Source organism: Gobio gobio, assembly GCF_949357685.1.
Source record: "Gobio gobio genome assembly, chromosome: 11".
Taxonomy (NCBI): Eukaryota; Metazoa; Chordata; class Actinopteri; order Cypriniformes; family Gobionidae; genus Gobio; species Gobio gobio.
In genome coordinates this window covers 36222688-36239350 of record NC_137104.1, presented here as the reverse complement: position 1 = coordinate 36239350, position 16663 = coordinate 36222688, and the positions used below count along the sequence as shown (strand labels likewise).

Below are 16663 nucleotides of genomic sequence, written 5' to 3'. Positions count from 1 at the left end.
CTCAGGAAAACGGTGGTTAACGTACAGGCAGCCAGTCCTTAACGTAGAATAAACGAATGATAAATAAATAAACCATTAAAGATTTGTAATTATTTTATTATTCATTGTCTTGTAGAGATCGTGGAGAGACAAAACACGAGCACAGTTATGTAGAAAACAGGTTTCCTGGATGAGTAAATAAACTTTCTTTACTTGGCTTTATAGTATTGGAAACACTGTTAAGCTACATGTTAATATGCTAGACCAGCAAATTCTGCACAAATACAGAAACTCCAGTCTGTTGACTCATTTTCAATAAAAATATATACAGACATATGCATTTTCTGCTTAATAACATACCTAAATTGGTCAGCCAACAAAAAATGTCATCCGATTACGGATAAAATAAACTTTAACAGGTGTAGTAACACAATAAAAAGTGGATAATTGTTTTTTTTTTCTTTGACAATTTCTATATCCAAAAAAGTGCAAGAACAAAAAAAAGATGTGCAGTTTGTGCAACATAACCCTCTACTGAAACAGTCCAACAAAAAGGTAGACATTTCTTTCACATCACTTGCTCTAAAATTTTAATCATTCTATAAAATATGCTTTAAAAGCCAAAAAAAAGTCTTTAAAAAGACATACAAAATATGTCTTTCAAAGCAAAGGTACAAAGACCTTAAAATAGCTTTATCCCCCAGCCCAGCCCAACCCCCCCCCCCCCCCCCATATGTAGTAAAAAGCCCATCTCTTCTTAAGTATTTAAAAGTAGAAATATTTGAGAAAACAATAATAGTACGAGTCATTGCACGTGTCATCTTTACATACAGATGCTGTACGTTCTCATTAGCATATTAAGACTGTTTTTGTCACTGCACAGGGAATGCTCCTCGTAACGCCACGTCACGTACACGTTCTGGTAAAGACCGCAAATGTGCGGGTTTCTGATTAGGAATATTCATCGTATGAATACTAGTATTTACCACCATTTCTTTAAGTTTAATAATAAATAAGTGCTGTTTGAAGGTACAACATTAGGTAATTAGAGTAATTTTTCTTGGTTGGAACTATATCAAATATACAGTTTTTCATAAAATGATCTATATAAACAGATTTTCACTATTATATACACACACACTAGCATGAACACATGCACACCAAATGCATACAGCCGTACATACCGTAAAATTGTTCCGCGATTTTGGCAGAAGGAATTTTTAAGACAAGAGACATACGGTATGTTTTTTCACATACGGTGTTCATGCGGATATTCACACACACCAAACGCCTGCATTTCAGGCAACCCTCCTTTTGACGCAAAAACAATGAGGGAGTTATATATGATACATGTTGAGAAAAAGAGGTAGAGAAAAGGGGGGGGCAAGAGGGAAACGGACTACTTGCGCCCCCTAGCTGGATTACTTGTTGATGAGGCCCGCCTCTTTGATCTTGGTGTAGAAGAATTTCTCTAGTAGGTTGGCACATTTGTAGTACTCGCTTTCGGGAGGGTTGTACTCTTGACAGTTAGTGAAGATCCTCTGCATGTCGGCCATGAACAGCTTCTGCGTGGTATAGTAACGACTCTTCAGGCGCTCGCTCATCGTCTTCAAGTCTACAACGCACAATAACATACATTCATTTAGGGGTGGGCAATAGGACCAAAATCTTATATCCCGATATAATAAAAAAAATGATAATGATATTTAGTTCTTTTTGCTTTAAATAAGGTTGATATCAACATTTTTGATACCATTTCAAGATATATGTATACGTAGATGCCTCATTAGCGACTGCACGGATCAGTAGAATGAGGCATCTACTATCGATATATCTATGACCACGATCAAATTTGACCATACTTGCCGGAAGTTATGGCGGAGCTCAGAGACGATCGCGTTTCGCCTGTTAAGAGGTAAAATAATAGCATAAATACTGCTCGGTTTCTCGCAGAAACTGATCGTTTCACTAGATAAGACCCTTATTCATCGTCTGGTATCGTTTAAAGCCCTTTGAAGCTGCACTGAAACTCATTTGTCATTTTCTACTGTCATTTGGACCTTGAACCGTTTGGAGCCCACTGAAGTCCATTATATGGAGGAAACCCCTGGACTGTTTTCATCCAAAACCTTAATTTCTTTTCGACTGCAGAAAGAAAGATATGGACATCTTGGATGACATGGGGGTGAGTAAATTATCAGCAAAAGTCTATTTAAAAGTGAACTAATCCTTTAAAGAAGAAGTTACAGGTCTGAGAGAGTCAGAAATCTTGCTTTTTTGTAGGTGACAACTTATTTTCCACCATAATTTGCAAATAAATTCTTTAAAAATCAGACAATGTGATTTTCTGGATTTCTTTTTCTCATTCTTTCTCTCATTGTTGAAGTGCACCTATGATGAAAATGACAGGCCTCTCTCATCTTTTTAAGTGGGAGAACTTGCACAATTGGTGGCTGACTAAATACTTTTTTGCCCCACTGTATGTACACAATAATAATCCTTTACATTTGAATCCTTTAATTTTTAATATTTAATAATGCTTGTGTGTTGCTGTGCATCCCTGTGTGTGTAATAAGCAAAGTGTACGCGCACTGTGGACCCGCCTATAGGTGCATATTACCAACGCGCCCTTTAAATAACACAAAAAATACAGTGCTATTGACTTAAGACCAGGTTGGTAAATGGCGCAGTCTATTTCAGTAGCCTCAAAATAGCAACGCGCCAACAGCGCGCCTGAACACACCTTGTTTTCAGACCAGCATGCCCACGGGTGTACAAATGGGTGCAAATGCCTTTGCTATTTAAATAACGTGCCGCAGGATATGAAAATGATAACTGCGTTGGGCTGAAACAAGCAAAAAACACTTGCTTCGCACCTGGCGCCACATTGCGCCGGGTGTATGATTGGGCCCAAAGAGTTTCAGGTGTGTCCGCTCAGAAACAGTCTCTCAGACAGCCCATACACATTTTGCTGCTTTTTGCACTTGAATGGTTTAAAATCACTTGTTTTTAAATCGCAAGGCTTAAAAACGCATTCAAACGATAAGCTTTTGTAAAGGCGGAGCATGGCAATGTAACGTAAGCATGTAACCGCAACAGAGACGATAATCCAAAAACTCAACTGGTACCGGTTGACAAATTTCTACCGGTTTACCCCCCCCCCCTACATTCATTCATTATGCGCTCAAAAGTAAGTGTAAGGTCTAGTGTGTATAAGAGATATTTGCGTACCCATAGGGAAGCGGATGACTTGGTAATAACCAGGTGCCTCGTTCTTCTTTACAGGCTCCATGAAAGGCCATGCATTCTGGTGTGACTGAGAGGTACAATACATATTCCTCATTAACCATTTATGTTCTTTCATAAATATTGTTTTCGTACACCGAGCAGATATACATTACCTTGACCTGTTGTAAGATGTTCTTTAAGGTGCTGTACAACTGGTCAGGATCCTTCAGCTCTTTGCTGTGAAAAATGACACAAAAAATAAACATATTTTCAAAACTACAACAAACTACAAACTAGTTACATAAGATTTGTTTAGCTGTGACTAATAGATACACACTCACCTCTTCCCTAAAGGCTTCCACCCTGTCTCACCTGTCCAAAGACAGGAGTAGAAGTTAAACTAAATATATTATATATATACTTTTCAGAAATATTTAGTCATATTTCCACACAAATATTAAGGAGCAACCTTGTTTTCAACATTGATAATAAGAAGAAATATTTCTTGAGCAGCAAATCAGCATATTAGAATAATTTCTGGAGGATCATGTGACACTGAAGACTGGAGTAATGATGCTGAAAATTCAGCTTTTCCATCACAGGAATAAATTACATTTTATAATATTTATTTAAAATATAACATGAAACATTTTAAATTGTAATAAAACTGTATTTTTTAACTAAACAGCCTTAGTGAGCATAAGAGAACATAAAAAATATACATTTATATATATTGTAAAAAATACTACAATACAATACAATACAAAATACAATGAACATTTGTATAATAAAACACAAAATATTGTATTATTATTATTATAAATGTATTTATTATTAAAAATAAAATATGAAAATAGATATCAAAGTGAGACATACGGATTCCTGGAATGCTCTCAATTGCAATCTGGCGAACTCCCTCCTTGAAACAGGACAGGCCGGGGTAGACTTTACGAATCTGCGCTTGCTTGCGCTCTATAAGCTTCTTAATGATCTGAGAGACAGGGTGAGAAAGAAATAGAAAAGCCTTTAAACGATAACAGTATCGTCAAATGTACCATACTGAGTAACCTTTTTGACTCGCATCAGATCTCATGCTCACACACACACCTCTTTCTGTTTCTTGATGATGACGGAGAACTCAGTGTAAGGGATGCAGGGGTTCAGTTCACAGCCCATGAGAGTGGCGCCCTCATAGTCTTTAATGTAGCCCACATACTTAGACTTCGGCACTTTAATATCCTTAGAGAATCCCTGACATGAAACAAGAGTAACAAAATAAGGATATGGACATACTGTATACTTAAAACAACAGGACCCAAAAAATTACATTAATAAATTACTTAATATTATAATAAAAATATAATAAAACACAAATGGACATGTTAGGCAGAACATTCAAAAAGAATTTGTCTTTTTTTGTAGCTTGTTCAGTTGTAATTTGTGCATGGAAGAAAGAAAATAAAATACCACTGTACTTTTTTGTAAGGGAAAACTTTCATCAATGATTGACCAGCTCTCTAAAACAACTAATAGGGCACTAACCTGCTTTTTGAAGTAGCCAATGGCGTATTCATCAGCGTACGTGAGAAAGTTGAGAATTTCGTGCTTGATGTGATACTCCTTCAGATGGTTCATAAGGTGAGTCCCATAACCCTTAAACAGAAATTAAATGAATAAAGATCAAGCTAGGAAAGAGCGAGGAAGGATGAATGACAAATAATAATGGAAAAGCATGACAGTATTTATAGGACAACACACCTTGACTTGTTCATTCGAGGTAACGGCACAGAACACAATCTCAGTGAAGCCCTGAGTTGGAAACATCCGGAAGCAGATTCCCCCAATAACACGGCCATCTTTAATCAGAGAAAGAGTCTTGTGCTTCCTGTTTAAAGAGGAAATAGATTGACTCATAACAATGTTATGCCATCAATTCACAGCAAGCAATAGGTTAACATTAAAGGGGCACTTCAGCGCTGGGAAGATGAATGTGTATTTAAACTGTGTCATTTATGTAGTAGAAATGTGAAATTATTTTTGAATTTGGTGCCTTCTAGACTGAGAAAAGACAGAAAATTAATTTTTGTCTCGTGGATGAAAGACAACCACTCCCAGAATGCACTTGCTTCACTGCCCTACGAGGCCATTCCCTACACCGCCCCCAATGTCGTTTTGACCTTCATAATAATACAATAATTTTGTTCAGTTAGAGAATAAACACTACAGTTAAAAACTGAACGTGTATTTTCAATAAAGTGTGAGTGAGCCGAACGAAAGTCACAGGACAAACGCAGCAGGAGTCAGACTTTTATTCAGCACGAGAGCGAAGTAAGATCTGAGCAGAGCTGAGGTAAGCACGTGTCCAGTCTGGCGCGTTTTCTGATCGCATATGGAAGCTTAACTTTCATAGGGATTCATTGAAAAGTTGAAACACTCACTTTGCTCCGCACCGCTCCGGTTATGAATGCCCGAGGCCGAGCCGAGCTCATTTACATTCTGAGAGTGAGATCTCTCCCCTGTGGGCGGGTTGAAAACATGCGGAACTAGCTCCTTCTACTGGCTGTAGTTTTTAGCCTCTGGCCAAAAAATCCTCTGATGACGCAAAATGACGATATTTGCGTCATCTGAGGATTTTTTCCAGAAATAAAATGCTTAATTCTCTCGTCTCAGGGGGATATGAGGGGTGAAAGTACCATCATTCAAATATACTATGAGGTTTCTACTGATACAAAGCTTAATGCTAAATCACTGAAGTGACCCTTTAACCAAATGCAATTTAACCTTAAACCAAAACAAAGATAACTATTAAAATGTCGGAAAAACACCAGTTTAAAAGTATCACTAATAATGTAGTGTTGTATAGCTGCCGGATGCACGCTAGCCAGACAGGATTTAAACTTTGTCGGCTGAAGACCCAAGTTTGGTTTGAAGACGGAAAAGGTACCAAGCACAAAGTTCTCTCACTATTCCTGATTTCTAACATGCACTCACAGCAGAAATTAAAGCTGCTGCTTTACGTGCGTTTTTCCGTCGTCTCCATGTGCGTTCATATGTAAATAGTTTAAGTGTATTTTTTACCATTAGATCGAAATATCATACATTTACCCTCCCATAAACCCTCCCCTCAAAGAAATCAGGACAGAAGTGCTTGAAAGTGGACAAAAGAGACAGATTAAAACACCAGGTGTAAACGGGTATGTGTCTCCCTCGTCTCCTTGTGATCCAATCAAACAAAATGCATCTTAATACCAGGTGTAAACAGGGCCTGACCAATCAGAGTAAAGTAAGCTCTCGGAAAGCAGGGTTTAAGAGAGACTAATTCCTTTATCAAACAGTTTTAGACACTGTAAGCAAAGAGGTGATGCTGCAATGTAGACAAATGTCTTTAAAACAGGGATAATGGAAACAAACATACGGATCAAATACGAGGCGTGTGATGTATTCTTTGGGCATGCGGGGCAGCTGATGTGAGAAGACGTTCTGCAGGCCAACAAGCCACATGAGGATCTTCTTATTGGGCTTTTGGTTGAGGGAGTTTCCAATGACATGGAACTCAATGACGCCGCGCCTCTCCTCTAATCGAGCAGCTTCATCACGCGCAGAATGAGCTGAGAGAAGACTGGTCTGAGAGAAAGAGATACAGTTAAACACTGAGCTTGAGCACTGCCATATGTCAGATACAAAATACATCAGACACACTCTCTGTGTTTACCTCTGGTCCCAGCATGGCAGTAGGGTCTGTAATGGTGGACATGACTTCATTAATTAATTCCATAGGAATGTCACCAACCACACGAGGGCGTTTGCAGTCCTCGTGAGATAACGGCTCAGAAGGCTTTCGCTTTTCTCCACCTACAATTGTGCATAAAGTCAAATCTACTAAGATATTACGATCAGAGGTCATTGTAATGCCCAAGAAACACTCATATCTGATTCAAGAGGATTTAGCAACTTTAATACATCAACTATTTGCAGTACATACTGTATATATTTGGAACATGATGTAGTATATCATATGATATTCTATATTATCATATAAAATAGGATGTTATGAAATATCAATATATGGATTAAATAGGTAAAATAATAAAGTAATGATACAATCATACAGAAAGTGTTATTATAATAAAAGTAATATGCTCATCCAAGATCCTATTAACTGCAGGGGGGCTGTGAGTTGATAATTATTTAAAGCATACATTTTTTCTGGATTCATTGATTAATTGAAGGTTCAAAAGAAAAGCAATCATTTTAAATAGAAATCTTTTATAACTAATTTTTTACTGTCACTTGTCACTCGATCAATTTAATGCATCCTTGCTAAATAAAAGTATAATTTTTAAAAATCTTACTGACCCACAAATTTTGAACGCTAGTGTAGATTTATCATCAAGACTACATCGATTTATCATCAAGACTATCATTTATATTCAGACACTGAATAAAATAGTTTGAAATACCTGGATTGGGCTCCAGAACGGGTGCTGCTTTCCGGGCCGGACTTAAGCTGCCTCCTCCAGCCAGCTCCACTGGGGCGGGACTACTGCTATAGTACAGGGGGCGGGTCACGGGTTGAGCACTGATCACTGCACCAATCAGAGAAGAGAAATGTTTGTTTACATAGCCATGCCACATATTTGACTGAATAAAGTTAACTCTAACAATGCTAATCACCTGTGGGAATCTGTCCACCCGATAAACCAACCATGAAGTTTTCACTCCAAATAGGCGAATTATGACTATAAACCTCCTCCTCCAGCATAGACAAAAACCTAGGCATAACACACACACATTCACATACACACAATATCGACCTGTTAAGCCCAGAGTATACTTCGTTTTTTAACATGTACGCCTTTACTCCATTTACTCCAAGTTTTCTCCATTTGTTAGCATGTGTGAACGCAGAGAGTCGACGACACATGCACTCTAGAAAGTTTCATCTTTGTCCAGTGTCTGCTTTTTTCTCCAGAAGTTATGACTGGTAAAAATGTCTTTGTATTTTTTCAAATAAAGTTGTGGCTCTCTCATAACCCCTTCACACAACCACTTGTCAATGCGGGTGTCTGTTGTTTTTGCAGTCTCTGGCATTTTGTTGTTGTTGTCATTCTGTCTCTTTAGTTTCATTTTCTACAGTGAAACAACAGCCCGGGACAGTGTTGCCACCCTGTGGAACAACTGATATGCAAAACAAATGAAATGTGCATGTATGACCTGCACAGACAAAGTAGGCCTACGCACACGCATACAGTACGTGCATACTATTCTGACGGCGAAATTTGCAACGCGAACCTTGCGTACACGTAAAAACCAAAGTATGCTTTGGGCTTTCTTTGTGAAGTTTCAGTATGTGTGGTTGAGTGCTTACTTGGGGAAATGTGTGAGGATGAGTGTGCGTTTCTCAGGCGGTAGTTTGTCTTTCTCCTGTCGGGCCTGTTCCAACAGCTGTTTCCTCATTACAGTGAACACAGAGCGCAGAAAAGTGCGTCCGAAAATCTGTGTGGCCTCATACCGAGGAAGACTGTCACAGAACTGGGGCACATTACAATAACACAGCCACCTGGAACACAAGCACACAAGAAGACCAGAAATGTGTATGTGTAAGTCACCATGAAATCAAAACTGACAAATCTTTTTTTATGGAATAATACAGTATTAATTGTAAATGAATTATCCGTGCACATCTTTTTTATTTATTATTCATGTAATTTTTAATCAAAATAAGTTCCCCTCCCACTTGCAATGGCATCTCTTCCCTTCTCTGATGACGTGTTTACTTGTGCAAGGGTGGGACGCTCACATCAGATCAACCAATAGCAACCACAACCATTCAATGATCCAATCAAGTCCAGATGGACAAAATCAAATCTCCCACTCTAAATTGTTTCTTATTTGAGAAGCCGTTTCATTCTGATATACATCACAATAGGTGAAAAAAGACTATCGCAACTTCTGTTTCATGCTGACTTTAAGAAAATAAATAGGGCCAATTGTTATTTCATGTTATTTCATGACAATAAGGTGTAAAACAGAAGAGAAAAATTACATTTTCTTTTCCCTATGAAAAAATCAGACCCTCCTCTCTGAGGTTCGGTGACCCTAAACTCAAAAACTATCAGTCACCTGGTGTAATTGACTTTATAGCCAGCTACGTCATCATCAGGTGCTCTTTGCCGTCTTTGTGAGGGCGTCTCTAGCTGCCAGTAGTTGATCTGGTTGAGGAACATCTTAGCGAGCTCCACAATGGTTTGCCTCTCCTTAGAGGGTAGGTGGCTAAACTTGTACTGCACAAAGTTGTTCACACCCTGCAACAAAAACAACATGAAAAACACATATGTGTGACACCAACAGCAAGGATGTCAGGAATGTGTCTAGGGTTATCTCCAACTCGTGCATCACATGCAAAGTACACTGCCTACAAATTAACCTGAGAGCTGAGGGGGACACATTATGCCCTTTTTCAAAGTCTTGATTTCGTTTTTTGGGTCTACTAGAACAGGTTTTCATGCTTAATTTTTCAAAAAACATAATTTTTTTCACACATTTTACATAGTTCTCACATCTCATCCCAGTCTGTCAGTAACACTCTGTTTAGTTCCTGTCTCTATGAAGCCACTCTGTTCGAAAAGCGCAATGTGCTGCTCTGATTGGACGGTTGGAACAGTGTGTTGTGATTGATCAACTGCCTCAAGTCTGTTTCAGAAATATTACACAACCGCAAGTTTCAACACACTACCAACTCAAATAGGCCTCGCCCCCTTTTTTTGCATATTATTTAAATGAGAAATATTGTGACGTACACTTTCCCTGAAGAAAACCTTAAGAATACAATCGAGGTGGTTCAGGGAGTTCAGGGAGTTGCTTACTGATATAGAGAATAACTCCTTTTAGAGTTGACTTTGTGCTTTGTAACTTTGTTCATGTGCTTTTACAGACTTTGTTCATGCTCAAACAGCAACATTACACACTAAAGAATTTGAAAATGTAAAAAACTAAAAAATCGAAGCCCTTTAAATCCATCAGAGGTTCGGTTGAGGAAAAATGTAATCTCTTTCTTGCAAATGAAGCTCAAGAGGAAAAGTTCCAGAAGTAAAAATAAGATGTTAATTGAACAAAAGCAGAGATGATGGCAGCCACGTTTGAATGTGTCTCTGGCCAGGGCGCAATTCTTATACCTTTTTATTATCTGTTATTTCACAATAACCAAGTGACTTAATTCTCTGGCAAGATTCACCCCTCCTGTCTCACCCAATTAAGTCTTTCTTCTCTTCCCTTTCTCTCTAATTGTGGAAGCCTGCCAATTGACGGTCAACCCTTTATCAGAAGCAAGATATAGCGTTTTCCAAGGACAATCAACTCCCTCTCAGAGGCGAGAAGCCTCCACGTGACATAATTATTTCACCTCATAATAGTGGTTTCATTCTTTCACAGCCAACTGTGGTTTACTAAAAATCCATGACTAAGCGAAAGCTGGGCCACAAGACTTTCTCAGATGTCTCTGACTTTTGTAATAACTATTTCTCACAGCCACATAGGCCATGAAACCTCAAAACACATCTGGCTTTTATAGTATTCAAACTAGTTCTACAATTGTTTTCTATAGGATAAATAAAATATTTCATCAGTTCCCCCAAATTTCCTGTTTTCATCCATGTCTGTTTCAGAAGAAAGCTACTGTTGAGCTCATCTAGTATGTCCGCACCTTCACACTGCCTGACATTGATGTTGTTTTTAAATATGATGTTTGAACATGATGGTGAAGAAAACGTTATTACTGATTAGTACCATTTAGCAAGGATGTTACCAAATATTTAATACTAGCTATTCTATGATGTTCAATGCATACCTGTTCAATGCTTGGTTTTTCAAAAGGTGGGCTTTCCAGAGCTTCCACCACTGGCCTTCCCATCTGCAGGATGCATTTCCGTAGCAACTACGAAAAGTAGGTAAGATGGACAAATTTTAGCAAACAGAATAAATGCAGTAGAATGTAAATTTATATTAATATTCACTACCATTCAAAAGTTTAGGGCGAGTAACATTTTTTGTTTTGTTTTTGAAAGAAATTAATACTTTTATTCAGCAAATAAAGGAGGCATTCAATTGATTAAAAGTGACTGTAAAGACATTTAGAATGTGACAAGATCATAATATTCTATTTTAAATAAATGCTGTTCTTTTGAAGTTGTATTTATAAAAGGATTCTTAAAAAATGTATCACGGTTTCCACAAAAATATTAGGTAGCAACTATTTTCAACATTGATAAAAATTGTTTCCTGAGCACCAAATCAGCATATTATAATGATTTCTGAAGGATCATGTGACACAAGACTTGAGTTATGATGCTGAAAATTCAGCTTGCAATCATGAAAATAAATTACATTTTAAAACATATTAAAATAGAAAAGAGTCATTTTAAATTGTAATAATATTTCACAATATTAATGTTTTTTACTGGATTTTATGATCAAATAAATGCAGCCTTAGTGAAAATGTTCAACTTAATTATATTCTTAGTAATACATAAACAGATAAGTATCACGGTTTCATTCAGTGATCAATATTTGTAATATTTCCAAAACAGGGAATCATGCATGGTTGCACGATTGCACAACATGCAACAACCCAGAAGACTCACTTTGAAAAGAGAGAAGTAAACTTGTTTAGTGTCAGGATCCTCCTCTTTATGGACACATGTGTACAAGTACTCCACATCCAGTACGATTCCAAGCAATCTGTTCATCTCCTCCTCCGACACATTCTCTAGGTGTGTCACATGGTCACCTGGCCAGCAACACAAATGAATGAAAGAAGCCTTACGGATGATGTAGCTGAATCATAAAACTGTTGACTATAAGTAATTCATTTTAAATATATAATAACATACACTTTTAGTTTACAAAATATTCAATTACGTAGTTTGTGTAAACTGTAAGCTGTATAAAAACCTAGCATAAATCTTCGTTGAAAGATTTATACATATAACACTAAACATCAATTTGTCTATGGATGACTGAAATGGGATTTTCTCTTCCGGAACTCTACAGTTGTGCTCTGTTATTACATAAGCAGTCATTACCAAGGGCGTGGCTGCAGCTTCTACAAGGCTCCATTAAGCTAACAGCAATTGGCTGTTCAGCCCTGGGCGGGGTTGGAGGGGGCGGAGTTGGTGGTGGATTTTGACTCTTCCAGCCATTGCACTTACAAGCTCCTTCAGCCTGTGTGAGGACAAAACAGATCAGTCAAAATACAAGACTAATGACTACATTTGGCAACAGTTCATACTAATAAACAGTAAAGCTACTACAACATGAATTGAAACTGCATTGGAACCAATAGAATGTAGTATACATTATTTAAAGAAAATTGATTTTATGCATTAATCCCAAAATCCCAAAAGGGACAGTCACCCAAAAATGAAAATTTAGTCATCATTTATTAAACCTAAAATGTTTGCTTTTTTACCATCGAAGTCAATGATGCCCCACAACTGTTCGGTTACAAACATTCTTCAAAATATCTTCTTTTGTGTTCAGCAGAATAAAGGCATTGTTAAAAGTTTGGAACAACTTGAGGGTAAACTATCCCTTTAAAGTCCAACCTTAAATGCTGGCATCTTTAAAGTCCATAGAGAATTCCTGATTTACCGGTTTTAGGAGTACAAACTGTAATACTTTCTTTAGCTTTGCTTAATCTATGTTTTAATGCGAGTGGGCTTGTTTCTGTGTAGGGTTTAATTCATCCAAATTAAATTATCACATAAATGTTGAAACATGCCTAACCACACAATTTTAAACAGTGACCCCGCCAACTGCTGTTGAGTGACATACCGATAACTTTAAACCTAAGTACGGAAATTAAATGACATGCTAGTGCTTAAAGTCGGCATTAAATGAAAGTTGCGAACTTGCAATAGTCTTTTTTCCCCTATTGTGACGTATATCTGAGTGAAACGGCTTCTTGAACAATTAATAAAATATAGGGTGGGACTTGATTTTGTCCATCGGAAATTGATTGGATCCCTGTGGTCTGCTATTGCTGCAATGATATGTGATAGGTTGTCCCGCACTCACGCCGAAAACGTAATCAGAGAAGAGATGTGCTGCATCCAAAAACTTAAAATGCTGCCTCCGGAGGCTGCATTCGAAGCCATCAAGTCACGCACAAATCCAATGTTAGCTTCACTTCCTGTCTCCTGAGATACTTTCATCTGATTGATTTTTGATGGCAGAATAGATGTACCTTCACTGCTTTTGATATCCCACAATCCTATGCATTCCATTTGGGGACAATTGAGCTAGAAAAAGAAAGATGGCGTCGGAAATTTGCGGTTGCCGGTCAGATTGTGTGTAAGTTTTTGACCAACGTTTTCCACTTCTGATGTAATTTATAGAGAGGTATTACTACAGTAGTAATTAAATGTTTGTTTCGTTCTCACCAAAGCTCACTCCATTTTGCTGAAGATCATTAAACCATTACACTGCCTCCCAAGTCTGTCCAAAATCGTTTCGTGAGGTACCTTTGCTGCCTGTCATTGCCTAAAAGGCAACAAGTAAGCTGCCTACGTTTTTGGACACAGCCATGTTGTTGAAAGGGGGAGAGGAATTTATTTAGATAAAAGATTATGAGGGCACATCATTTTCTTTTTAAATGATGTGCACAAATAAATAATTTATAAGAAGTATACTGCAATATTCCCCCCCAAAAAATTGTCAATTTTGATTTCATGGTGATTTTCAATTAAATATTAATGTAAAGATAATGATGAAAGTCAAACTAGTACTAAAATGAAATGCATTTATTAATTAGTTTGGTGATTTAATAATGAATTTAATTATTTTTTTATGTTTTATTAACAATTTATGTATTTAACCCTTTCACACAGAGGTCACTATATAAATATTTTGGGTCTGCTGGCTATTGCGCTTTTGTCCATGGGCGCGATTGCCGCATCTTGTCGGCATGGGGATTGTTTTTGTTTTGTTTGCCTAGTCTTTCCCTCTGCCGGTGGCTCCTCCTCTTGTTTCTCGTGACGACGGTGGTGGGTCAGCTGTGATGTCTTTGACCGGGGGCCTGAACAGTACTCACTGCGGTTCCAGAAAATGTACACATTTAAAAGGGGCTCGACTGATATGGACTTACTGTACATAAACCCCAGGAATAATCACAGATAATTATTATGAGTTATCTAACAGGTCACAACCAGACTAGGAGAGCTTGGTCTGGAGGTGCCTGTCGAGGTGGCTTGGCATCTTCAATGGTACCCCCCACTGGAAGGAAGACCTGCTGGAGCACAGGGGTTCCACCACTGGTATGGGGAATGGGCCCTGCTGGCTGTGGTGGGGTGAGTCTGTGCGGTTCAGAGGCGAGATTGGTGATGTATGGATTGCATTTGCTGGCGGTGGCAGGGTGGCTGCAAGACTGAGAGTGGTATGTATCTGGAATATCTGTAATAATTGTCTTTACTCCTAAAATGCCAAGATATTGTTTTTTTCATCACTGTTATTGACATTGTCACTTAAATTATCCTGTGATCTATCTATCACTCAGTGCTTTTATATCTAAATCCATTTTTTCCCTCTTTCCATAACATTACACGAAAAAAAAATAACCAGAAAAACTTAACAATAATAAATAATAACAATCATTACTATTACATTATTCTATTGCATGAATTATCACTGTATGCATTACTGTCTCTATGTTTTGTTGTCCCCTCCTTTTCCCCCCCTATGTTTTTTTTTGCAATAAAACGCATACTGTCCAGTTTGTCCAAGTGGACATTTGAAAATCTCTTTGTAAAATGTGTAAACAAACATTCGAGTAATTTGGCCCTCCATATGTTTCTGGTGCGTGATCTGACAATGAAGAGACAACGCCCCCCAGCAACATACCCCGCCCCCGGCAACAGACCACGCCCCTCCAGCAGCTGTCATCCTGTCAAAACAAAGACGCCGCTCTCGCCTCTTGAGTAATCAACTTCAGCTTGTGTCTCTTGTTCTAGCCAAACTCTCACACCAAAGCGCCATGAGACTTCAGTTTAACTTCACAAAATACAATAAAAAACGTCATTCACTGTTAAAAGAAAAAACAAATTAAAAACCGGCCAAGAGCGCCCAATGTTCGCGTCATCTTGCTCACTATGGGCAAACACAGCGGTAATATCTCTGCGGATCACGGAAATGATGAGTTCATTGATATTTTCTTATTCTGCATTAATTTAAGTGGCTAGCGCATGAAAACATACATTCGCAATTTAAAAGAATGGAGGACAAAGAGATGGCTTTTTGTGCTGTGCTTGCAAATTCAAGAGTGGGTAAAGTAAGATAACAGCTAGTTTCAGCTATCAGATAAACAAATAAAAGCGAGTCTTTCCTTTGCACCGTGGACGTAAACAATTTTTTCCCGCTCTAACGTACCTTGCACGAGGAATAAACGCCGAGTTTCTCCAGTTTCTTCGGACGTGGGGAGGAGCGGAGCTGCGCCTTCTTGACGGCAATACGTGCAGAACCGACAGCAGCGCCCGAACACTCCGTTCCACCGACTCCTGGCGCAGCCGGAGCCGAGCCCGCCGCGCCCACCGCCGGGGAGCCTTGAGGAATCCCCGTGCTTTCCGACATCGAGCCTGGTTCCGCGCTCAGACTCGAATCCTCGAAGTCCGCCCGCTGTATTCGCTCTCTCTACCCCTCAACAGCGGGATCAGACATGGCGTTCATCCCTGCTTTTTTATTTGACATTGTAAATCCGCCTTGTCTCCGCTAGGGGAGGCACAAAATGAATCCCGTTATGATTCGGATAGGGATACAAATATGTCATGTTTCTGAGGGAACCGTTCAAGGTCAAATACATTAAAAGGGTTAGACACGATTTGTAGAGGCACATTATTGCTTCTAAAATAACCTGCTCGAAACTTTCTTTAAAAAAAAAATTCCTGGTAAAAAAATAATTGTTTAAACTAGTATTCCCTCCTGAAAGTCACCAAAACATCTTTAAACTCAGCCAACAGGCCAGCCTGCCCAGTCCAGGAAGCCAGTTTAGGCTGGTTTAAGGATTATTTTTCTCCAGCATACCTGGACCAGGTTTTATTAACAGCCCTAAACATCTGCGTGTGAAGTCACTTGCGTGAATAACATGCCTGTGGTACAATAACGGCATACTTAACATAATCTCTTTAGTAAACATACTTTGACTTGCAGATCCCTCTAAAAGTTTTATGAAAAGCATTGGAAAAAGTAAAGGCAATAAGAAAACTTACTGTCTTAAACAGCAGGTGTATACTATATTAATAAAGCTGGAATGATATATGTATGATGAAGAAATTTTGCCTTACAAAGTACTAAAACTGAAATAAGTTAAGTAAAAGCTATAGAATTTTTTTAAAAAGAGAAAAGCACAAAATTAAAATGAACACTAAAAACTAATTCAAAATATTAATAAATACTATTGTAGAAGATA

The 16663-nt window shown here is 38.3% G+C and overlaps 1 protein-coding gene across 2 annotated transcripts; it reads right to left on the bottom strand.

The window, feature by feature from the left end:
- Positions 1 to 77: 77 nt before the first annotated feature.
- On the bottom strand, positions 78 to 16407 carry kat2b (K(lysine) acetyltransferase 2B). 2 transcript variants are annotated; one of them, XM_079829946.1, is made up of 18 exons: positions 15628 to 16407; positions 12288 to 12426; positions 11847 to 11992; positions 11054 to 11140; positions 9331 to 9512; positions 8576 to 8767; positions 7882 to 7979; positions 7668 to 7793; positions 6920 to 7059; positions 6623 to 6831; positions 4966 to 5092; positions 4750 to 4860; positions 4315 to 4458; positions 4084 to 4198; positions 3549 to 3579; positions 3381 to 3444; positions 3211 to 3295; positions 78 to 1594 (listed from the first exon to the last, which is right to left on the bottom strand). In XM_079829946.1, the coding sequence occupies exons 1-18, from the start codon at positions 15826 to 15828 to the stop codon at positions 1401 to 1403; spliced, it is 2391 nt and encodes a 796-aa protein (XP_079686072.1). In that variant the 5' UTR covers positions 15829 to 16407; the 3' UTR covers positions 78 to 1400. The 2 variants fall into 2 exon arrangements, with proteins under 2 accessions (XP_079686072.1, XP_079686071.1); XM_079829945.1 differs by having other exon boundaries at positions 6920 to 7083; positions 15628 to 15957.
- Between the last annotated feature and the right edge of the window lie 256 nt (positions 16408 to 16663).